Raw genomic sequence first — 26,712 nt, forward strand, 5'->3', positions numbered from 1 at the left:
TTTTGACCACTGGGCTCTTATTTGAGAGCAGCTGCTCAGATATAAATGTTATGAAGCACGTTGCTATGAGGTTCTTTATGCACAATGAGGTGCCCGTAAAAAAAAAAAAAAAAAAAAAAAAAAGAGAAGAAGAAGAGTGCGAAAGAGAGAGAACAAGAAAAGGCCAAATTACATGAACGTTGCACGACATGCATCGCATGCCTGAGCACACCATTTCCATGCGAGAAATGTGGTTTTCCGCGACGACAACAGCCGCTGCGACCTGACGGGCTTGGCAAAGATAACATGCTGCGAGGATCATGTTGAAGATATACACTTATAAAAGTCAGATCCAACAGTAAGAAAATCATTAACATGTAAACATTGAGTGAGAGCTCAGAGAAGAAAGAAGAGGAAGAGATAAGAAATGACGGAATAAGTCAAATTTATGTACAACAGTCCATTTGAGACTGGTGATTTGTTAGCCTTTTCCCCAGTCTGAGGAAGAGGAAGCTGCTCTGCTGTTCTGAGACGTGGCGCAACATCGTCAGCTCGTTTCTTTAGTCATTCCGTCATACACCTTCATCCTTCTTTTCACGGTGAGCCAGAAACGTGAAGTTCATTCTATAACATGGCTCTCAGAAAACAAGCTAGCCAGGCATTGAGAGACAGAGAGAGAAACTGAGAGACATCCTGACAGAGAATGCCTGTAATGGAAGTAAACCTGTCCTCAGAACCCTGTCGAAGCATGGTGTCCATCTACAGCCCCCATAGTGCAAAGAGAAAGGGACAGAAAAAGCTGAGGAAACTTTCACCTCACTGAGTGATTTGAGAGATAGATGCTGAGATACTGCAAGGCTCGCTCCTGGGCCCATTTCAGATCTGAGTTTGCAGCGGGTGTCCTGGCGGTGTGTACGGAGGGGGAGCGGGAGATGGCTTGATGCCTCTGGTCTTCATATAGGATAGGAACTGGTCCGGGATCTCAGCAAGAACGTCTTTGGCCAGACGGGCCATGCTGAGGATGTGATTCCCAGTGCGATCGATGTAGTCTCTGAATGGAACAAACTGCAAAAGCAAAACAAATGACATTAAAATCGATATCTGATGTTCACAGACTGCGATTTCGAAGAATTTAGAATTATTGCTAAAGAGTTGGTTCCAATATAATATGTTACCATTCTTAATTCAACAATATAGTAGGTTAGCTAATGCTATTTAAAACAAAACAAAGTCACATAACACATTAACATAATTCAACACCCATGTCGAAAAGCGTACATATGATACGTCGCACGTCAGCACGCTAACATATTGTATAATTCAACATGTCTGTTAGCAGTAAACCAACATGCATGATATAATGGCAAAAATAATGGGGAAACCGACCAAATTCGGGGAATGTTTCAAAATACATTTCCACGTAGAGTAGATTTTATGGTATAAACACACTCTTTATGTTGACTTTCATCAGGTGAACATAATCTGAAGCAGATCTCGCATTCATCTGCATTTCTGTGAGAATTTGCAAAGCTGAAAAGAGCGATTAACCTGAAATGAGGGCACAGCCATCAAATGCTCAGCATGCCAATCAACTCAAAACGCCTCTGAGACTGAGAGCCAAATTATCCTAAGAGATACGGCTGTTTCTGAGAGCACTACACAGCCGATTAGTTAAGAAAAAATGGGCTTTTAAGTATGTGTTGGCCGCCGGGAAGCCAGATCCACTGGAATGTGTGTGTATGTGAGGGCGCATCTAATTGGACAAGCCTCCCTAGCCACCTATGATAGTCGATCATGCACACTGCCTGTTAACATATTCCTAACAAGCATGGAGCGACCCAGGAACATAATGATGACTGCCTCGGCTATAAGATGAGAGGGACGAGCACAGAAAGCATTAAGAAATACGATTTTGAGAGAGACTGAGAGAGCTCTGTTCTTAATTGTAAAAAGCCAACGGAGTTCAGTCAGAAGAACACAGAATGGCTAATGTATGTGTGTTTCATGTATGATGGTAATGGGTATAATGAACATAATTTGCATGGTTTTAAAACCTAGAAATTCACAACATATGTTATCCACCATGTAAAAGACAAATTTGAGCATTAGCATTTTAACATTAAATATGCAAAGCGGTGGGGCCCCAGGACCAGGATTTGAAAGGCTCTTTCACACCAAAAACAATAAATATAAAGGTAACACTTTATTTTAAGGTGGCGTAGTTACACATTACTACATGTACTTAACAGTACATTATGCATACTTACAAGTAACTAAACCGAACCCTACCCTGTTACCGATAATTATATTAGCATCCACACAATAAATTTCTGTTACTACATACAGTATACTTACTATAGTAATAACAGTAAATTATGAGTAATTATAAGTAACTAACCCTAAACCTAACCCTAACTCTACAGTAAGTACATATAGTTAATTAATATTACTCAGTATGATGTATCTACGTCACCTTAAAATAAAGTGTTACCGATAATTGTTAGCATCCACACAATAAAGTTCTGTTACTACATGTACTTACTATAGTAATCACGTACATTTTGCATAATTACAAGTAACTAACTCTAAACCAAACCCTAACAGTAACTCTATAATAAGTACATGTAGTTAATTAATAGTACTTAGTACCTATTTGAGTAAGCACAATGTCTCTACGTCACAAAATAAAGGGTAACCGATAATTATATTAGCATCCACACATTAAAGTTCTGTGCTTATTATAATAATCTGAGTAAATAGATGGATGTTGCATTGTTCCAAGAGTAGACAAAGTGCAATACAATTTTCAGTGATAAACCTACTTTTCTCAATAGCTGTTTTATTAATAACCCTCTGTTGATCTGACGGTCCATGCGCGAGAATACAAAATTGCGGAAGTACAATGTGTCATTTTTACTAAAGCCCTGGAGCTGACAAACAAAATGAAGAAAGAGACACGGACAACGAGTAAACGTAATTAATTTACATCTACCGACATAAGAGGGGGGTGGAAAATCTGTGAACTTACACATTAAGTAATATAATAAATAAACAGAAAATTGTAGTTTTTTTGTAATGTCCCTTTATTAATGATGATGGTTTAATGCTTGAAATACTTATACGATACCTGTACGATGTCTCTCTCAGCATATCTGCCCCTCGATGAGATTCTGACTTCATCACCATCCAACTCGATCATGGCTGAGGACACAGACAACAGATAAGAAACACGCATGACCGGAGATGTGGAAACGTGAGTTAGCTGTGTGTTTGAGTGCCCCGTGATTGTTGTGTGTTTTGAGTATGTTAGTCTTGTTTCATTATTACTAAACCCATCTGCATTACTGTCAGCGCACGCAACGAGGGAAACGGCTGTCACATTACGTGCTCCTTTACTCTGCAGTAGTACACAATCCTTTTATCCACTCAAGCTCAAGACCTGAGCATCACTATAAAGCACACAGCACATCTAGAGGGGAAGGGGATGTGTTGTATAGATACAATGAGCTGAATAAAAAAATGAGGATACAAAGAAAATAGGTAACACTTTAGTTTAGGGTCCAATTCTCACTATTAACTAGTTGCTTGATATGATTGATTACTAGGATATTGGCTGTTTATCAGTAGTTATAAAGCACATATTAATGCCTTATTCTGCATAACCATATTCTACATCCCTTAATCCTACCAATACCTAAACTTAACAACTACCTTATTAACTATTAAACAAGGCAAAAGTCATAGTTAATAGTTAGTTAAAGGGATAGTTCACTTTGAAATACATTTTTGATATGTTTTAGCTTACCTCAAGGGCATCCAAGATGTAGGTGTCTTTGTTTCCACAGTAGTTTAAATTTTGATATTTTTAGGTCAAACCGTTCTTGTCTGTCAGTCATATAATGCAGGTCTATGGTCACCACCTCAAAGAGCATGCACAGAGAAGTCCAAATTAAACATGATTTAATGACTCGTAAATGTAAGTACACATTGATGGCCTGAGACACGAAACGAGCGGTTTGTGTGAGAAAACGAACAGTATTTATATCGTTTTTACCTCTAGTAACGCACAGACCGAAGCGCCCGCGCCCTCAGATCACTTGGACGTGGCTGTGTTTACAAGAGGTAAAAACAATATAAATACTGTTCGTTTTCTCATACAAACCGCTCGTTTCGTGTCTTAGGCCATCAATGTGTACTTACATTTACGAGTCATTAAATCATGTTTAATTTGGACTTCTCTGTGCATGCTCTTTGAGGTGGTGACCATAGACCTGCATTATATGACTGACAGACAAGAACGGTTTGACCTAAAAATATCAAAATTGAAACTACTACGGAAACAAAGACACCTACATTTTGGATGCCCTTGAGGTAAGCTAAAACATATACAAAATTTATTTCAAAGTGAACTATCCCTTTAATAATGAGAATTGGACCGTAATCTAAAGTGTGACCAGAAAATATAAGCAAAATTAAATCTAATCTTCTTACCGTCAAACTCGGCTGGTCCAACTCCAACAATAATAATTGACATGGGAAGACATGCAGCCTGGAATGAAGAAGAAGAAGAAGCAAAAGAAAAGCAGATAAAATAAGAATTTACCATGACTAATGTCTTTTTTAATTATTTTAATATTTTAATATTAAAATGTAAATATATTTATTTATTTTTAGAATAAACTTATTTAAAACAGCACAAATACGTGCATTTGTTCTTCATTTTTAACTTCATCAAAATAAATATTCATGGTCCAAATACAATCTTCAAATCCTTTTTAAGTTCAATCAATATAGTAAAAAAGAAAACCCACTGCAGAACATTTATTTTAAGAGTGGGATTTCTAAGTTGATCAAGAGCTAAAGACTTGTGTAGTAGACCGAATACCCACATTAACAATGGACTCTTTTGTCTGGGCCATATCTGATATCACTCCATCCGTGATGATGAGCAGGATGAAGTACTGGGATCCGTCCTTTACTGAGGCAGCGTATCTGCACGAAAGAGCACATTTTTACATTCATTAAACATCTCATTACTGGGGGGATATGCAGCCAAAGCCTCTGGATTGTAATATTATTTCGCCGTATTACTACATTGCAGTCTGGCATCCCAATTATTTCCATCAGCTTATGAGGTAAATAATGTGCTCAGAAGCAATAAAAACGACACACAAGCAAATATATTCTACGCAGTTCATTTGTCTGTGGTTGTAACAAACCTTTTAACTAACTAATCTTTTTTTTTTTTTTTTATGACTTTGGCAGTCCGACTGTATACACGTTACATACATTTACAAACACGTTTAATAAAAAGGTTTTATCAGGGTTTATCAGCTCACTCCCTTTACTAGCATCCTTCAACTCTCTACTACAGACTTTCAGTGTGAGGAGAAAGGATGAAATGGTCTTGGCAAATGTTTACCAGCCCCTGCTTTTCTCAGATCGGCTTCGGTTGGATTAAAGCTTTGAAAAAACGTAATGTCCCATTGAGGATTTCGAATATGATGCACGCAGAAATGCTTAAAACATTTCTTCACCTGTCACTGAAAATGTGTGGCGATTTAAAAAATTCACTGGCATTTCATGAAACACACACATGACTGGAAACTACGAGCTGAATTATGTTTTTTAATCTTAGAAAACTCAAATTTTTGAGTTTACATTTTAAACCCTTGTGAAATGTGATTATTAGAATATTATGATATTAGTATGCATACTTAGAACTTCCAGCTACTATGGATACTAAATGTTCACGCTGCACAAACAAAACGGCAACAACCACCAGTTGTTGGGTCGGCAATTGTCAGTCTTGGAATGTGATGGAACGGAAACATTGACATAATCGGAATAAAACGAGAAATATTAGTTAATCTATTATAAACTATTGATTTACAGTGAACAACTGTGTCTTTATCATTAACATTAATACATGCTTGTTGTTCAGTGTTAGTTCATGATACCTAATGCATTAACTTGGCACAGTGTGAAGATTACAGTTATGAAAGTAATGCGTTACAATAAAGTTACTCCCTACAAAGTAACTAATTGCAATACTTAGTTACTTTTTATGGAAAGTAATGTGTTATGTTACTTTTGTGTTACTTTTTCTTATCTTGGCTGGGCTTGCTTGCTTGTTTGATTTTTCAATGACAACAACAAAAAAAGCTCTATTTTTGGCAAACGTAAAGGCCCTTTCACTCTGAAGTCAGCAGTAATAATAAAACTGAAACACAAATGTGATATTTAACTGAAGTCACTTATTATTATGGTTGAATTGGATCATAGAAGGTCAGCAGCAAAGACATTGGTTAATAAAGTGAGATTAAATACATAAAGTGTATTTGTATTATTTGACATTTGATTACTGCAGGTTTGCTTAATAATCTGAGTTCGCTTTTCATAGTATTTTCCCCATTTTGAGGAACACCGAATGTTTTTGTGCAAGTGCGAAGAGTAAATGCCTGTTCACATTTAGTCTAGAACTACAATAAGCTTCAAGTTCACACAGCGCACACAACACCTCTGCACTTACTCACGATTCTCTCAACATGGAGACAAGAGAGGTGTCAGTCAATAAATGGGAAAACAAAGAATTAAAAGATTAAACAAGTAATCTGATTACGTAACTTGTGTTACTTGTAAATGCGTAAACCCCCAACACTGGTTATGTCTCCCAATACTCTGAACACAACATCAAAATGTTGAATTGTTGGCATTTGTTGCCACAGTTTGAACCAGCCTTAATAAGTGTAAGATTTTGCAACTATTTTTCAATTTCTCCAGTAACAAAAATGAGCACAGTGGAATACCCAGGCAAGCAGCGCAATAGCTTTAAAAGAACAATTTAAAAGCAGTTTATTATTAAACTGCGTGGGCGCGACCTACGGCAAATACACACAGAGAGATTAGAGCGGTGCAGTGTGACAGATCTGTCTTCAGCACAGATGAGTGGACCCCGCAGTGACTATGTGTGTTTGGAACACACGGGTGATAATGACTTGATGGACTGTCCTTTACTTCACATCCTCAGCAAATCCATGGAATGGACATATAATTAGAAACACAGTGTGAGGACGTGTCAGTCCACTGACTGTTTGCTCCCTTTAAATCATTAATTAGTGTGGATTTAACATGGGATTTGTGAGCATAGAGGTCCGAAGTGCAATAACAAAACATAATGAGTTTTAGAAACATGTTCAAGTGTAAAAACAACCGCAAAATGCTGCAATAAATAAGAACCAATTTATTTATATCATAACACCTGTATTAAAGTGTCTCGAGTATGACCGTCTCACAGGGACATACCAGGTAACATGCACACAGCTACCCAGATGCATAAATTAATTCGTTTCAGAAATGATTCAGAAATAATAATTTTGGCCGCACAGCGATTGTTCACTTTTTAAGCAGTTTTAACACTAATTACTTAATTTTTTCACCATTACCATGACTTCGGTTTGTTGGGAGATGTTTTCAGTAAACAAATGAAATTAACAGAGTAAATTAAATACATAGAAAAGTAGTTCACCCCTAAAAAAAAACTTTCTGTTTGTGCTGGAACCACACTTTTTATGATACCTGAACCTGAACATTTCACTGTGATCTCTGTAATAACTAATATTTTGCAGCCAAGCATTTCTTAAAGGAATGAAAATTCTGTCATACCTTACTTACTCATTAGTTATTAATTCCATAATTAGTATTTCCATTACTGCTTGATATCTATATTGATATTCACCGAATATCTTGACATTCATTCTAGAGATGTCCGATTTGTTAACGAAATGCTCTTTTGAGTCAGATTTTCAAAAAAGCGATTGATCCAAAATTACTAAAATGATATAGTGGGGGAAATTGTGCCTCAACAATTTGCATTTCCATACCAAACAAAATAAAAGAGCCAGATAATGACATTCTCTTGACGACAAAGTGTTGATTCTCTGAGGAAAGAGCTAGAAAGAGAATGCCTTGCTCTCTCAATTTATTGTACACTGTAGCAGGCCTTGTTATTATATGGATGCTGACATGAGCTTAGACACTTTGCGCTGCAATTGATGCATAATGAATCCAGTCTTTTATTGCTGCTGATAGAGATGTGGAGGATCGGGTTCTCGCAGCCCCACAAGCTGTTAACAACATCCTTTAGACATTTGATTCTGACCTCTAACAGTGTGAAATACTAAGTAAAGCGTCTTTGGACATAGACATAGAGCTTGGATTTTAGGAACATGATAACATGAACTGGTCAAATTCTGCCCATAACAACTCATTTTTAAAAGGACATGGAGATTTCACAATAATATTTCTAAAATTCTTATTTTTATTCTACTTCTCGGTTCAGCATTTGGACAGTGCACATTTATTGATTTCTGAATACCGGTACACCTTTATGAATACACCTCCGTTAGTTACAATGACCTATATTTTCATATATATATATATATATATATATATACACTCACCGGCCACTTTATTAGGTACACCTGTCCAACTGCTCGTTAACACTTAATTTCTAAGCAGCCAATCACATGGCGGCAACTCAGTGCATTTAGGCATGTAGGCATGGTCAAGACAATCTCCTGCAGTTCAAACCGAGCATCAGTATGGGGAAGAAAGGTGATTTGAGTGACTTTGAACGTGGCATGATTGTTGGTGCCAGAAGGGCTGGTCTGAGTATTTCAGAAACTGCTAATCTACTGGGATTTTCACGCACAACCATCTCTAGGGTTTACAGAGAATGGTCCGAAAAAGAAAAAACATCCAGTGAGCGGCAGTTCTGTGGGCGGAAATGCCTTGTTGATGCCAGAGGTCAGAGGAGAATGGCCAGACTGGTTCGAGCTGATAGAAGGGCAACAGTGACTGAAATAACCACTCGTTACAACCGAGGTATGCAGCAAAGCATTTGTGAAGCCACAACACGCACAACCTTGAGGCGGATGGGCTACAACAGCAGAAGACTCCACCGGGTACCACTCATCTCCACTACAAATAGGAAAAAGAGGCTACAATTTGCAAGAGCTCACCAAAATTGAACAGTTGAAGACTGGAAAAATGTTGCCTGGTCTGATGAGTCTCGATTTCTGTTGAGACATTCAGATGTTAGAGTCAGAATTTGGCGTAAACAGAATGAGAACATGGAACCATCATGCCTTGTTACCACTGTGCAGGCTGGTGGTGGTGGTGTAATGGTGTGGGGGGTGTTTTCCTGGCACACTTTAGGCCCCTTAGTGCCAATTGGGCATCGTTTAAATGCCACGGCCTACCTGAGCATTGTTTCTGACCATGTCCATCCCTTTATGGCCACCATGTACCCATCCTCTGATGGCTACTTCCACCATGTCACAAAGCTCTAATCATTTCAAATTGGTTTCTTGAACATGACAATGAGTTCACTGTACTAAAATGGCCTCCACAGTCACCAGATCTCAACCCAATAGAGCATCTTTGGGATGTGGTGGAACGGGAGATTCGCATCATGGATGTGCAGCCGACAAATCTGCGGCAACTGTGTGATGCCATCATGTCAATATGGACCAAACTCCCTGAGGAATGCTTCCAGCACCTTGTTGAATCTATGCCACGAAGAATTGAGGCAGTTCTGAAGGCAAAAGGGGGTCCAACCCGTTACTAGCATGGGGTACCTAATAAAGTGGCCGGTGAGTGTATATATATTGTACAATTTTCAGTTAAGAAAAAAAAAGCTAAATATTACTGTCATTCAGCTTTTTAAAACCCATTCAGAAATCATGGGGATAATTGTGATTATTTTATATTGAGTTTTATACATACTTTATTCAACTCAATACAAAGTAAAAATTGACCACATAATATTTTCATAATTTATCTTGGTTTTATAACAATGCCAGTATAAAAACTGATTATTTCATTTTGAAAACAGCGTGTTGTTTTTATATTATAATGTTGTTGTTTTTTCACTTACGCAACGTGATTGTAAGGAGCGCACAACAAAGGAGAAATCCAAATCAAAGGGCCAGATTTACTAACAGCTTGCGCCAGGGCAAACCCTCTTTTGGCGTTAAAAAGCTACTGCCAGGATTTACTAAAAACGCGCAGTGAAACAATTGCGCTGAAAAAGAATGGACACAGTTATTTTTGCGGCTGACCTTATTGCACATGCATTTGTAGGAGTTTCCCTTTCAGGCGCAAAATTTATGGGAGGAGAGTATTTAAATAAATCACGCAAAGTGATTTACTAAGGTTTGCGCTCGTCAATGTACTGGTGTTTGCGCCTTTATTAACTGTGACGCAGCCGGCCACGGTGGAGACGCAGACGGAGCCGAGGAGACACCGAGCCAGGGTGACACTGCAGGTCCAGGGGGCTGACGGGGCTCATGGGGCCGAGGAGGAGGCGGGGATCTGGAAGACCGCAGTGGAGCCAGTGCGACGGAGGTCCGCGGTGGAGCCGGAGAGAAGGTGGAGCCCTGTGGAGCCGAAGGGATGGAGGGGAGACGTGTAACCAGCAGACCAGAATTCCACGGTAGAGCCAGGGTTACGTCTGACCAGGGCGGAGACGGTGGGACGAGGGTACCTGGTGGAGCTGGGGGAATTACGGACCATGATGGATCTGAGGGAGCATTGAGCCAAGTCGAAACCAATGGGTCGGAGGACCGAGGTGGCTCTGTGGATGGAGGCGGAGACGGGGGATCATCACACCAAGGAGAAACTGGGGACTGGAAGACCCAAGGCGAATCCGGCACACTGTGGATGAACTGAGGGACTGCCAAGAACCAGAGGAGGAAGAGCTGATGAACAGATTAGACTTGGTAGAGGAGGTGGGAGAGGGAGGCTGAGGAGGTGGGAGAGGGAGGCTGGGGGGGGGGGGGGGGACGGGGGGGATTCAGATTCAGGGCGGTGAGGAACCAGCGGGGTCTGGAGAGACACGGTTATTAAGTCCGGTATATTCCCAGTGGCCATGTTCAGCACATTCACAGCGGTGGGAGTGTGGGCAGGGCTTCCATCCGAGTCCTCAAGCTCCATTAACTCGGCTCAGTTTGGCTTACTGGCTCGTTCTCTGTGGCAGGCACTGGCTCCGTGTCTGCGGTGGAGATCTGCTGTAGGGCGGGGCGGCGAGCGGTTGGGATAGTGCGTTAGGCATGCGAACTCCAAAAAATCCCTGGTGTGCGACTCCAGGGATTCTCACTATGTTAAGCGGCCATAATGTTCTAAATTAAAGAACATTTAGACCGCTTAACGTAGTGATGGCGATCAGGATATGAGGAGACTTTCAACCAGCATAAAAAACAAACTATGTAGAGAGTCCAAGTCCATGCAGGAGAAAAACACATTCATTAAACACCAACGTAACACATAGACGAGATAGGACAAAGAACTGAAAGACACAGGGAGTATATATACTAAAACAAATGAGGGAGGTAAATGACATAATTGATTACGGAACAGACATGAAAACTAGGTCACAGGAACACAAAGCATAATCCTCACAAAATGATTCTTAATACATAATAATATAAATATATCTCCCTTTATATTTTAGGAAAGGTCTCGAATTAGGGGATTATCATATTTGGGTGTTCATGGCATCAAAAAGTTGAAAAACCCAAAATACAATTCGACAAAATGTTAACCCTCCATGTTTTATATTCCTATTGGGTACTTCAAATTCCAGATCTAATTTTCAGGTCATTGTGCCACATTTTTGATAGCCATTTAATGTTTTCCTCTCATCATTTGACTGATGATGCAGACCAGGGATGATCTTATTTGGGACAGCATAATATCCAATCTTGTTGTTTTACCTCTGCAACTCCACGGCTCATTTAAAGTGATTTAAAGGTCATATATCACACCTCCGAGGCCGTTTCAGATTGGATTATCTCTGTGTAAATGTGACACACTTTGTTTGGATGATGCACCTGGGGGTTAATGCACATTTTGAGAATATTTGGCTGTTGTCAATCTCTGAACATGTGCAAAATCTTTTTTTTTTTGTCACAGTCATAGTTGCTTTATTCAAGACGGCTCCAATCAACTTCTGCTGATATGAAAAGATAGATGGCGGAGTAATATGAGAGACATGAAAGTAGAACCAGTATGTCATGAACAATGGTGAAATATTTACTGTAATGGTCAATATACAAAAATAATCCAGTCGTCTTCAGCCGTCTCTTTCAGGATTAGAGCTGAGCAAGTTAGTTCAAAGTTAAAGCAGTTAAAAACTGTCACCATGTTTATTATTTGAAGGTAACCTGCCTACTTAAAGTTGGCACAAATCTGATATTTTGATCAACCATCCAACTTTTCGTTTCGATTGTGAGTAAAATGGCTTATCGAATGAGAACATACAGTATGTAAGGCATGACTGGATTTTGTCCATTGAGAATCGATTGGATCATAGAAAGTGTCAGTTGCAAACTAAGTGTACATTTACACGACAAAGATGTACTAAAAATGGATACGTTTTTCTTTTGAGTTTTTGAGAAGGTTCGCGTACAGACGACAACGTTTTCAAAACGATCCCCGTTCACACGGATCCACAAAAACGACTAAAAATGCTGTAAAGAAACTATACGCGCCTATAGGCACCCAAAACTCAGTTGTCGTGTAAACAAACGGCCAATAAAAAGTTTTCCGATTTTAGTTGAAAACGGTGTCATCTAAAGGCCATTCTTAATGGATGATTGCTGAAAGAAAAGGGATCGAAACTCATCTGGCCATTGGATAACATTGCTTAGTATTGGAATATACGTCATAGACAAGATGTCGCAGCGAGGAGTAGAGGACTCTTACCACCATAGTAATGCAACAATCTATAGATAAAAAGACAAAATTTGGTTCTGAAATGTTCTGAATGTACCTGGCTACATGGTTGATGACAGGCGAGAAGTTGGTAGGACCGAAGAGCTGAACGGACTTTAGACTCTGGTAATACGCTTCCATGACTCCATCAATGCCATTGCAATATGGATTCTGAGGGTTTCCATTCTTTAGGAACATAGAAAATAAAATATTGCAAAATCAAATAAGGGTAGACATGGCCTCGTTCAACATCTGCTGTAGATATGATAACTCACAATGGAAAGTCCACATTTTAGAGACATAAATAGATTCTTTGAAGAAAATGTAAGTGCCACTTGAATTGTTGCCAGGGTGTTATGTGGTTGTTATGAGATCTTCTGAGTGGTTTTTAGTGCATTGCAATTTGATTGGTGGGACGCTATAGGATGTCATAGGCGTTCGCTAAGTGGTTACTTTTTTAAAACTACCTCCTATTCTCTATAATATTCTGGTCTCTAGATATGCCTCAGGTTCATCTTTCAATGTAAGTCTACAGATTTTTTTCCCCCAGTTTCACCATTCATCAATTGTTCTATAACTTTGCTGACTGCACAAAAGCCTTCAGTTCACTCTCTCTAAAACAAAAATAACGAATGGTATCGTGTGACATATAACTCGTGTCATTCCGTGAGAGTTTTGTTTCTAGGATGGAGTAAAAACAAAGTACGGGAGATAAACTGAGATGGTTTGGATTTGCCAGTAGAGGCTTGTATTTACAAGGAGGGATCCGTCAAGTGTATATGTCTAAAACCCTGTTCTGAAATTGAAAGCTTTGTAAAAAACCTCTGTCTGCAGACAACACATAGTGAGAGAACATTCAGAAACATTGATATAAAAAACTTGTGTCTGCATATCAAACCTGCATATCTACAGTGCGTAAAGCTATCGCTGCAGGATAGGTGTTTTAAGAGTTGCTTACCAAGGCAAACTCATGGGATATTCTCCCATCAGGAGGCAGTTTGGCTCCGAACCCCAGTGCAGGGAACATCTTGTCGCTGTCATAGTCCTGTATGATCTCCCCCACAGCTTTAAGTGCCATGGCGTAGGCGTTGAGCTGATACGGACTCATGTAATGAAGGGAAGTGGGCTGGGCTGGGTTGCCTGGGAACCGTGTGAAAGAAAATGTGTACTTTTAGTGCAACTTAAGCATTTGACTGGGAAAGCTTGGCAAAACACATCATATAAAGCATATAATGGTATAAAACAATTCATTTTCAAATTTTTTTTTTTTAATATATAATAACCACGATTAACCACAATGAAAATACATACATATTCATAGCTACATTATTGAAGAGTATAATAAATTATAACCCAAATAATGAATGCATAATACTCTCTAAAAGCATAATTATGTATAGGTACAAATATGATGCCTTTTAACAATGTTTACAGTTATTTAACTAATTATAAGGTTTATTCAAAAACGTAATAAAACCATGAAATGTTTTGACTATTAAATGGTTCTTATATATATATATAAAAGTTGAGAGGCTGATATTATGAATCCAGAGGCAAAAAAAGCTAGTGATGTTTAAAAATAGATTTGCCAAGGATGGCCCTGTAATTCAGATGGTTTTGTGGTATTCCCTTTGAATCCGCAAATGAATTTAAAAGGCAGGCCTCTCTGTATAATCACACAGATCGGAGCTCTTATCGTATTAAACCTCAATCATTATGATAGAGGATGGCTATTACTGGCTCTTTTTCATGCCTCATCTGCATACATTTCAATAATTTCAAACAGCCTTCTGATGGAGACGGCACTCACCGTTAGAAGCTGTGAAATCAATCGCCACTGTGAAATTAATCTGAGTCCTGCACCACAAAGAGACAGAGAAAGGTAATGGTTATTTTAGTCATGCTTCAATCTTGTGAACATTAAGTAAATTAATTAAGAAGTGGATATGGTTATAAATACAGCCTCTTCAGGAGCTTATAAGGAAATGGATTAACTGAGCTGTCATTGAGAGGGTAAAAGATTGTTTAAATATGTTAATGTGAATCATAAAAATAATGTAAAAGGCCATGCTCTGATGTATATGGAAGCTTGTTTCCGCCACTGAATAAAAAAATAACATAAATAATTGCGACTTTTTATCTCACAATTGCGAGATATGAAGTCAGAATTGTGAGAAATAAAGTCGCAATTGCGAGATATAAAGTCGCAATTCTGAGAAATAAAGTCGCAATTGCGAGAAAAAAAGACAGAATTGCGACTTTTTATCTCACAATTCTGACTTTTTTTCTGACAATTGCGAGTTTACATCTGGGGGGGGCCCTTACCGCAGCCGCTAGCCTCAGTCACTAGCGTGCCTCTTGAGGCCAGGGGAGTGAGAGTTATACGCACAGCTCTTACTGGCCTACGTCCGTTACACTCACCCCATAAACCTCACTACAATCCGGGTCACGGCACCAAATGTAACCGGTCCTACTCGACCCGCTGCAAGCGGGATTCGAACCGGCATGGGAGGTGGGCGCGCTAACAAGGACACTAAAGACCGCAGCCACTAGCCAGGGGTGTAAGGTTTACATGCACAACTCTTACTGACCTACGTCCGTTGCACATGTATGTTTTCTCTTATTTGTTCTTTTAACGTTGCATCGGGAGAATAGATATGCAGGATACATTGAGCTGGGATGGGTGTATGTTTGCTGGGACATTGAGACAAGCAAACTAATGGCGTAAGTACAGATCTGTCTCCTCTCATTAGACTACTCTCATTACTGAGGTTACAGCTGCAGACAGACACACACACACCAAACTAGAAATACATTCTTAAAATGTATGTGCAAGAGAGTGTGGATCGTCCTATCCCCCTGATAATTAACCATCCCAGCATGCCTAAAACTAACTACAAACAACATTATTTTCATAAATATCAACAAAAATGGTCAAGTAAACATGAAGTACCCAGGCTGGAACTAGTTTGCCTGTAGAAGCTGTAGTAACATGTTTCTAAGACAGATATAATATGACTTTCATATAACAAAAAAAGTTAAAATCTGTTGGTTGTATGTATTACAGAACCAAATGCCCTTAGCTGAAGAAACACCCCCCTTAAATGTCTCTTGAGATGAACAGGCACATTTAGGAACATTTTTAGCTTATATATATATTTGAACTATTACTTTTAAGCGTTGCTGTCTATCGTGTTTCAAATCAGTCACTCGTGAGGGTACATAACTGGTAAGGATGCTGCCTTAAAAGGTAGCTGCCTAAGAAAGGAATTGGCCAGTGTTACCCAAGTGATTTCACAGATGAGATGAGCATGAGGCAGCTGAGTAAAGATGCCCCACCATTACTCACATTCAGTTGAGACTGAGCCAGTCATACCATCTGTTAGGATAATGCTTACAGCTCTCAGAAAACATGTTTGTGACACAAAACACACCCAGTGTGTCATACAGACATATTAATTGTTGCATAAAATGTTCATATTCATAAATGATTCCTGTTTCTCATGGGATTTTGATTGGTTGGCTACATTAATTCATACATTCATCCTGCCAATAATTTTCAAAGAAGAATCTTCATGTAAAGCCTCAAAAGGCCCCAAACTAGTACAGATGCTAATGGATATTACTAGCCACGACTCAACTTGTGAATGCCGAGAGGAAATAATCTATATTAGATACATAAGATCGAAAGCATCACTACCATCTGCAGGTAAAATTCATAGCTTCATCTATGTTTCCTATGTGGAGATTCTCCAAATATGACACAGAACCCTCTGACTGTATGTATGGAATCAAAGTGGTGTAGATGGGCAAGCCATGCAATGCCAGAATAAAGGCTAATAATGGCTGAATACATATACATATTGTTAATATTTTTATGTTTGAGATTATATATCTCCATATTAATAACAGTCTGAGTAATTCTGAGTGTTCGCTTTCTAAATATATGTTGGTTATTATGTGTCTATTCAGAATGACTTATGAGTAGCAAGCTTTTTATTTTGGGTATGTCATTTATGCCTTACTTGCCAAAAGTGGGGTGCTGGTGAAGGGGTTAACTTCATGGGACAGCATAGCTCATTATTCAGTAAATCAAAACTCACATTCCAGATAACAACAGCAAACAGAACCAGTTGAATAGAAAAAGGGGGGGGGGGGGGGGGGGGGGGGGGGGGGGGGGGGGGGGGGGTTGGCGATGTGACACAATTGAGCTTGAGAGTTCCATTGCAGGCAATAATCTTGATTGATTCTGGCAGAAACTGACAGCTAGTGAGGGCACTTGAGCAGAGGTGATCATGACAGTATTTCCAGAGGTTTTACACAAGCTGAACAGCTACATTCTTGAGGGGACATATGGTTTTAGTTATTAAATTACTAGAACTTAAACAAGGAGCTGAGCACAGTTGGGGTCCAGGAAATGGTCTGATTTTGCTTATGTTATGATGAATGACTTGAACAAGATAGTTTCTGCAATGTTGTCCACAAATGGTCTTCTAGGGTGGCTTCTACAGTTCTACAGGTGGCACGTTGTGGCTGGAAGGAGATACCAATTTTGTCATGACTGAGAATGAGGTGACCTCCTCAAGGTCTATACTGTATGTCAGAGAGGATGCAATGTTCTCTGAGAAAACAGATGTAGACAACAAAGTGTGATAAAATGTACACCTGTGTGTGATCAGCAATACAATAGGAAGAGTGAATTGATAAAAAAAAAAAAAAAGGGACCTAAAACTGAGCTCTGTGGGACACCAGCTCATTCCTGCTTTTGGAGATCTAGCTTCCTGCTGAGTTTAGAACTCTAATCAAACATGCATGAACCAGATAATCAAGGTTTTAGGGTTCATTAAAAAAGTACAGACAGGTGTCAGAGCAGGTTTCTGAAGGAAAATTGTCTGTAGATCTCACAGATCAGGATTGAACACCCCTGGTTAGGTACTTGATAAAGAGGGCGAATCAAATGAAGCCTGTGTGACAGGCTTTTAATGTTTGTTTGATATGTATTTATTGCTGTTTAAACAGTTACAGAATAAGCAGTCTTAATCGTTGTAACAGATTATATTGGGACACCTGACCTGGTCCTGTCAGTCTAGACTATAGATACAGACCAAAAGTTTCCTAATAGGGTGCTCCAAAATCAATCATCAAAACCTACCAAAAATACTTGTCAGAACAGTTCTGCAAATGTTTGTTATCTCTCAAATAGCCAGAGTTGATCAAGCTGCACTAGCCATATCAATGAGGCAGTCATTCACAGAACATATAAAATCATAACACCAGGCTTACTCATTCAAAACCTCATATTTCATTCTGCTGTAACCCCCTGGGATTTCTTGTCCCAATTTGCTTCCCGAAGAGAGCTGGAAACCAATCTGTATCTATGTCAGTGGTACCTGACCACCAATTCATAGTGAAATCAAAAGTCAGAAGAGAGAAAGGGATTCATCAGGAGGTTAAAGGGGCCATGCACTCCCATCCAATAGGGGATGACTTACAGTACGCTGCCACAAAGCTCTTAGTTATTACTAAGAGCTTTGTGGCAGCAGCATACTATTGTGGTACCTGCTATCTTAGTGTGTTTGCAATGGGGGCGGTTACTGTGAATGCAGATGCAAAACTCAGTGTCTGAGAAAATGAGAGTTGGAAGATGAGGGCTGCCAAATCTGGGACTCAGATGTTCAGAGAATATCCACAAGAATATCAGGTTTCATTATTTGACTAAATCCCCAAAACACCTGCTTCTAGGACTGTGGCTAAAGACGCACAGTATGGGTGTGAGTAAAAGTCTTATGGATATCAGCCACTTCATATGCTGCATTATTAAAATGTTTCCCTGATATAAACATAGGGAATCGTCAAAAGTAAAAACAGTACAGTGATATAACAGCTGGATTATTCAGCATTTTCATGTCCCTATGATATCCTCAACATTTAATCTTAATAAATCGGATTAAACAAACTATTGACATGATCTTGCCCTGTCCATGGTGTGCTTGAATTTGAAAAACTGTCCAAGAACCTCATCAATTTATTAAGACATATTCCAGGTGTTCCTTCATTTGGATTATTTGTAATTGGTAATCAGTTTATAGTTTTAATTTGTCTTCAATAAAATTTGTCCTTTATACATTGTTTAAAACATTGAATTGTCTAGTTGTGTGTTCTTGTTGTGATGTCTTAATGACATTATCTCAAAAAGGCATAATTTTGAAGAAACCATTGTAAAAAATTGAAACCTAATAAATTATGTTGCAAAACCTTTTTTTCCTGTGTAGAATTTTTTTGTTTTTTTTTGTTTTTTTTTCTTGTGGTAGGGCCAGAAAAAAAAGGTTAGAGATATGAATTATGAATTACTGGCCTGACCATGCCTGCAAAAAAACATTCTTGTTGTTGAGCCCTGACAAAGATGGATTAAAGTAGACAAAAGCCATCACATTGGGACAGCTTTCTATTGGTCTGATAGAATGATTAATAAAAGTTGAGTTTTCGTTCTTTTTTCAAGGTCTCATAAAAGCTGATGAGGTGCTCTGTATGCATGAGCCGGTGGCTGGAGAAATGTCTTGTGACATAAGCACGGGAGACGACAGATGTTGTTGACTAGAGGTGAGGGGACACTGTCCATCTGGAGACGAGGGACTTTAGGGGATGAAGCAATTTAGTCAATACTGCATTACCTAACTACAATATACATCTGACAAGTCACATATGCTAGATAAGCCCACTTATATGTGTCTGAATTAATTTTCTTTCATACCTTAGAATTAAACAGACTATTTAATACTATACCTTTTATGACTTCTATATGTAAACAACTTCTGGATTTTGAATAGATGTTGATATTTAAATGTGGGTGGTCATATGTTAATGAGCTCATTAGTGTTACATCTTTCTTAACTCTGACCTAAACCAGCTGCTGCAAAGGAATTAGCCAAAAATGTAAAAAAACAAAACAAATTATGAACTCTTGAATGAGATAATTCTCACAGATTCAAGATGTTTTAACCAACTGTTAAAGTCGGCATGAAATCAAAATTGAAAAACTGAAAAGATTCTTTCTTAATACACAAATCTGGCTTAATTGGAAACAAATTATGTTTGGACATTTCTAAAAATATTTGTGTTTGTACTCTTTTTCCATATTATAATACCTTAGTCTACTTATAAAACAATGTTCCTATTCCGCTGATGTCACCTAGGCCCTCGTTCCTTTGTATAGCAGCCATTAACCAATACCAAAATAACTATTTACGCATTGTTTTAGCAAGCTCACATTTGGCTCCATTCTCATAAGGAACGCCCACTTATCATAGATCCAATCAATTCCAAAGGGGCTTTTGCACAGGAGGAAACTTTTCATAGTTTCTAGAACCATTGGCGGAAGTACCCGGATTTTGGCGTGTTCGCACCGCAGGAACTAGGAACGATTTTAGTTCTAGAAACTCCTTTTGGAGGAACTAATTTAGCCCCTACTTCAGAGTCGGGTCTAAACCAGGACTATAGGAACTACCAGTGACGTTAGTGTACGCTGATTGGCCGAACGCACGTGAAACACCAGCACCCGCCATTTTAAAAAAAGCTGTGTAAAAGCACAGATTATAGCCTATATATTTACTCCAGAAACTAACTCTATGAACATGGAAAATCTACAGAGATGATTATGTATTTCTGCTCAGCTAGCAACACTGGACATCAACCACACGGCATACGCTAATGCCTTTTATACTATAATGTCTTTCTATGTATAACAGTTCTATCTAATAACGTATTAGACAGGACTGTTAGACAGATCGTAAACTAATGAACTCGGAGAATGCGAGCACTGTGAGCTCAGGCTATGACTGGCGTTCTCAGCGCCTTCAAAATAAAGGTCCGCCATGCCGTCAAAATAAAAGTCACAACAGCAAGCACGGCTTACGTCACTTCAGAGTTCCTACTGGCGGTGCGAACGCAACCAGGAAAATGTTTGAACCATTAGTTCTTGGGGAAACACCCTGGTGGCCAGTTCCTAGACCTAAGTTCCCGTGCGAAAGCACCTCAAATGAATAAAATCCAAGTCCAACTACATTTTTTTTTCTCACTGAATATCCTGATTCGCTCGCAAATATGAAAGTGAAATGGTTTGACATTCTCTTTGCTCTACATCATATATATTCTGGTTAGGTTAGTCTTATTTTGTAGCATGTGAGAGCTAATTAGTTGTTAAGCTAACAGACGGAATACTGATGACAGTAACATCGAATCCATTCTGCCAGTTGAAATCCCAATACATTAGATTCAAGTAAATAACAGCCAAGTTAACATGCAACAGCGTAAAATAATTAATGAATCGTAAATCCGTCGAGCTTTTCCCTCTGATGTAAAAAGACAGCTGTTAGCGTGGCTCAATCCAGGGAGCAAAATCGTCAACCAAACACACAAACGTAGCTGACAACAGCTGTCCTTTGAGATAACTCCACACACAGAGCTGTAATTTACGACTGCAGATGCTCGCAGAGTTCTTCTCCTTGAGGGCTCCCTAATACCAATTAACTGATTGGATTGTTCTTCATCACAGTGGCTGTCTCTCTAGAGCGCTGTGCTCTTCATCTCCTGCAGCTAATGAGGTGCACTCCAGACTAGTGTCAATCACTGCTCAGGGACGCCACAAACGGACAGATGACAGAGAGATGGCGATGAGAGAGATAAGAGTAGAAAAGAGAGAGAAGATAAGGGAGAAACACTTGGGGCCCTATCATACACCCGGCGGAATGCGGCGCCAGTGTTTTTTGCTAGTTTCAGCCTGACGCAGTTATCATTTTCCTGTCCTGTGCCACGTTGTTTAAATGGCAAATGCATACGTTACGCCCAAAACACACCCATTACTCATTAAGAGAATAGGGACAACCCTTTTAGACCATGCGCCGGGAGCGCCGACCATTTTTCCCGTCGTTAAACTAGCAAAAGTGGATACGGACACGCCCTAAGTGCACTTGCGCCGTGCGCTTTAGACCATGCGCTTATATCGTTAAAATAGGGCTCTAGCTGTTTATCACACTAAAGCATTCAGTAGGCCTAATAACAGGTCAAATAATGGCAATTAAATACAGTGGATATAAAAAGTCTACGTAAATAAATATTTAACTAAGCCATGAGTAACTTGAGTAATTGCATTTAAATGTAAAACTTTTTTTTTTTTTTTTAAAGTAATTTTCATTTTAAATGTAATATCCAATTTAATAAAAAAAGAGCTTCGATGTGGATTATGATTGGTAAAAAAAGACAAAAAGATCCATCCATTCATTCTCCAAACCGCTTTATCCTCAGCAGGGTTGCAGATAAATTTGATACATTTTAAATTTGATTTTGATATGATAAACAATATCACATAAGCAGGTTGTTAGGCATGACACAATGCCAAATAATTATAGCGCATTACTGTTTTTACAGGCAGTTTGCAGTTGCCAAGTAACTTTATTATATAGAATTCAGTTGATATACAGTACGGTCACAGGTGTGCACACTGTATATGAGTGTCTTTACAATGGTTTCAAACGTGTTTCTCACAACTAGATCAGAGAGTAATAAAAATATTTAAATATATAATATAATTCTTATAAAACTTCTCAAACTCCCTTTAAATCTCAACTTGGTATTGAGCAAGCAAGGTAGATGTACCAACTTTTTCAGTAAGTGTGCTCATTTAGTTAGAGTATTTTGCTGTGGGCTACAGCATAAACACTGTCATGCAGAATTACACTAACAGTGTTTCATACTGCAACAGCCAACAGGTGCAGAGAAGCTTTTATCACGGCAGAGGAAAAATGTGCATAAATAGGGGAACCGAAAACGTGGCTGCCATTACGTAATGCGCGAGAGTTCTCGACAAAATCCATTTACAGCCCACATAACTTTCCACTCTAGCCGTTCACACAATGACATGCACCGAAAAACAGCAGCCATTACCGCCAAGAAACACCGCTTTGGGAGTTGTCTTCTGAAAAATAAGATAAAATATCTAAATGCACATACTGTATGTGAGTTCGCATGTGCATGTCTTTCTATTTACTCGCTTAAAGGAATAGTTCAGCCAAAAAATGAATATTCTGCTATAGTTTATTCTTACATGTGGTTGTTCCTGGGAATGAAACACAAAATTTGATATTTTTGAAGAATCTTTACACAGTTGTGACCATGACAGAAAAACTCTAGAAGCACTATTAAAAGAATTATAACAGTTTGTGGCACACCACACTGGTCTCGAGTCCCACGGAAGAGCTCCGGAAGGATAAAAAGAGGGGTGACGACATGAGGCAGGACCAGGCCTGGACTTTATGTCATTGTTTTGTTTTATGGGCTGTTTACACAACAACGTTTTCAACTAAAAATGTAAAACGTTGTATGCGTTTTGTCCGTTTAATTACACGACAACGGCGTTTTTGGGTGAAAGCGCAAACTTTTGAAAATGAGTTTCAAAGTGCACGTTTTTTAAAACGGTCTCTGTGTAAACAATAAAACCGCTAATCTCGGTAGACGATGACGTCATGCACATGCGTATTACGTGTTCAGTCTATAGTGTTTCATCGCCATCTAATGGCCTGGCAGCAGAATACAGCGTTTTTAGTGGTTTTCGCAGATCCGGGTGAATGGGGAACGTTTTGGCAATGGTGTCGTCTGTACGCGGAAAACTTCTCCGTTTTAAGCATATCGTTATCGCGTAGACGTACCCTTAGTTTATGCGGAAGTCATCCGTGAGCTTTACTTTTGCTTTGTTTTTTATGTTTATATTTTTATTAGTGCTGTCAAACGATTAAAATATTTAATCGCGATTAATTGCATTAATGTCATAGTTAACTCGCGATTAATCGCAATTAATCGCACATTTTTATCTATTCTAAATGTCTCTTGATTTCTTTTTGTCCCATTATTTTTTCTAATTTTAATGCTCTTATCAACAGGAAAAAGTGGATCGGCTTGCTTTGTGCAAATGTTTTTTATTGAAAACAACATTGACAATACTGTGTTCAATTTCACACTAAAACATTTTCACTTGGAGCAAATAATCTCTCACACAATGTAACACTGTCCATCAATAAAAAGGTGAAAGAAATACTGACGAGGTCCTGATATTGACGAGGGGGCGGAGAATTCGCATCAGCTGTGTGTGTGTGCTTGGCCATCATCAAGTGTTTTTTCAGACTGGACGTGCTGCGATGATGATAGCTCAGTTCACAACGACAAAACACACAGATCACTTTGCTCTTGTCAATGGAACCATTTGGCAACTTTTTAAAAGTAAACTTTCCATTCAGAATCTTATTGGCATCCATTTCGGCGTCTCGCGCTCGTCATCCACTCAAAACGTAACGTTAACCAACTATTTGGCCGGCTCGCAACAAGTGTGTTTCCGATCTAGCTAGATCCGGTGCTTTCAGAAAGGACGCGGAATGCGCAGCGCTACGCCAGTTTTCAAAACTTTTTGGATGCCAAAACGTTTCTATTGGCCGCGCTGGTAATCGCCACAACGGCAAAAGTTGAACTATTTAGAATTTTGACCGCGGTGTGCACGCTGCTGCTCTTGCGCTTTGGTCGACGAAGCAACAAAACGTCCTCGCGCAGCGCAAGCCATTGAAATGAATGGGTTTCATAGCGCTGCGCATGCCGCGTCCGGTTGCAAAATTATGTGAAAAAAACAACAAAGTTTGCAAGGCCAAAAAGACCGTTAATCGCGCGATAAAAAAATTAATCGCGTTAAAATGGGTTTGCGTTAACGCCGTTAATAACGCGTTTAACTGACAGCCCTAATTTTTATTAAAGTTATGTTGAACTTTTGCCAATTCCTGCCTTGTTGCCTTTAACATCGTTACATAGTTCATTTACGAAGTCTTCTAAAATATATCAGAAAAAAGATCATCACACGAATATAGGCCAAAAAGCTCACCGGATTTTATTGTTGATTGTTTTATTGTTTATTGCTCACAGGATTTTATTTATTATATTATTACTCATCTGTTTGGGACTAGTGTTTGGCGCTACGCCTTTCTATCCCCTCGAGGTCTTCTGAAACCATACTTTGTGTGAAGAACAGATTGAAATGTAGGAGTCGACCGCATGACACTTATTTTTTTCCTATCTATTTATTTATTAAAAATGTAATTCAGACATAGCGTGACTTCAATACATCTCTTCTATGATACACGTTTTTTTAATAGTAATTTGATATTTTGGGGGGACATAAAGTAACAAAATGTCAGGGTGAAAGAACCAATATCAAAATAAAGGGGAAAAATAAGAATGAAATGACTTAAAAGTCAACCTTATTACGCCTTTTGGCATAGTCATTTATTGTTATCTCTTAAAAAAATATAGTTAAACAAAACTGCTCTTTTGCATATTAATATCTGAAAAATGTTTGTCAGACATTTTTCATCAAAACCTCATGGAACCAACACGAATACAAAGAGTACATTTCTAATCACTTGGCAAAAGGGTTTTCCCTCCTTTTAAAAAGTTTGTCTTTTTCTCTGTCATTGACACTGATGTCATTATTCCCTGATTCTCTTCACCTCTAATGAAGCTTGAGTGTGAAGAATAAAAAAAAAAAAAAAAGTGCATTGTGTTCGGTTACTACACCCAACATTTTACCAGCTTATGTCTTAGGAACATCATAATTAGAATTAATAACGCAATTCGATTAATAACACAATTAATAAACACGATCGAGTTTTGATTTCTGCTTTGAAATTGGATGAAATCAATAAATGATGAGCTGGACATTCCAGTACGGTTACAGCAAGTGTGAGAGACACATGCAGAGGAATTCATCTCGAGCGCACCGACCTTTCACCACAACATCTCAGACTAAAAGGAAGGAGTAGCCATTAAAATGGACGTCTGGTGGTGTCGTGTCAGAGCAGAGGTGACCGCAGCCACCATAATGAAAAGAGTCGCTCAGTGTGGGCGTGCGATCTGCCATGCATGGATGAACCCTGCCTACCCCTCGCATTTAATCGCACACACCTGCGCTAAGAATAGCAACCCAACCTCATCTATCATCTACCATGAATGGACCTGATCACTCATGGTGTCCGGCTTGAAGTCTGTCATCTGTATTGCCAGTTTAATTGCCTAGAAGGACTTCAAGAACCTGTCGAGACCTGCTGTTGAGGACGCAGGCTACGTTCTGGGGGGTTCACCACTAGTAATGTGAGAGTTGAAATACACCAAGTCACTTTTTTTTCCACGAGCATTTGTTGTCTGTTGGGGTTTCCACCTCAGAAGCTGATTGTAAAAGAAGAAGTGTTTGCACATGAGCGAAACATCACTTACCCGCCTTTGATGTAGTCCAGGAAGGTGACTTCAATATCAACGAGAAACGAGAGCAGTGTCACCTGGAAACATGAAGTCGGACAATGTGATTCTGTGTGCCGCCATGTCGTCATATCAACGATTGACTGATTCTTTTGAGTGATTCTGATTTAAATAAAGGGACTGCCTCAAGCATACACAACAAAAACTAAAAACTGTTAGGAAAACGTCTTTGAAATTGTAGCTTGTCAAACTAAAAACTAGACAGAATTCAATGTACAGATGTTATATAAAATAGAGTGACAAATGTTGACAGTGTCATCTAAAGTGTCAGTTATATCGTTATTGTGAAATAAATGTAAATATAACTTTTTTGGTAACACTTGACAATAAGGTTCATTAGTTAACATTAATGTATTAACTAACATGAACTAACAATGAGCAATATATTTGCTACTGTATTTATTAATCTTTGCTAATGTTAGTTAATAAAAATACAGCTGTTCATTGTTTCATGTTCATGTTAGTTCACTAATGATCAGAAATACAACCTTTGATTTTAATAATGCATTAGTAAATTAATATTAACTAAGATGAATAAATGCTGTAGAAGTATTGTTCATTCTCAGTTCATGTTAACTAAGGTAACTAATGAACCTTATTATTGTAAAGTGT

General features: G+C 38.8%; 1 protein-coding gene across 2 annotated transcripts in view; it reads right to left on the minus strand.

The window, feature by feature from the left end:
* Positions 1-297: 297 nt before the first annotated feature.
* Positions 298-26,712, minus strand: part of LOC130092518 (copine-8) — a 117,453-nt gene continuing 91,038 nt past the window's right edge. For both annotated transcript variants that reach the window (XM_056260402.1, XM_056260403.1), the window contains 8 exons: positions 26,059-26,120; positions 14,567-14,613; positions 13,715-13,896; positions 12,815-12,942; positions 4,869-4,971; positions 4,471-4,528; positions 3,107-3,180; positions 298-1,044 (listed from right to left, as the gene is read on the minus strand). In XM_056260402.1, the coding sequence (XP_056116377.1) occupies positions 856-1,044; positions 3,107-3,180; positions 4,471-4,528; positions 4,869-4,971; positions 12,815-12,942; positions 13,715-13,896; positions 14,567-14,613; positions 26,059-26,120 (843 nt within the window). In that variant the 3' untranslated portion in view covers positions 298-855. The remainder of the gene's footprint in view (positions 1,045-3,106; positions 3,181-4,470; positions 4,529-4,868; positions 4,972-12,814; positions 12,943-13,714; positions 13,897-14,566; positions 14,614-26,058; positions 26,121-26,712) is intronic.

Source organism: Rhinichthys klamathensis, unplaced genomic scaffold (genome assembly GCF_029890125.1).
Source record: "Rhinichthys klamathensis goyatoka isolate OS25496 unplaced genomic scaffold, OSU_Roscu_1.1 h1tg000176l_1, whole genome shotgun sequence".
NCBI lineage: Eukaryota > Metazoa > Chordata > Actinopteri > Cypriniformes > Leuciscidae > Rhinichthys > Rhinichthys klamathensis.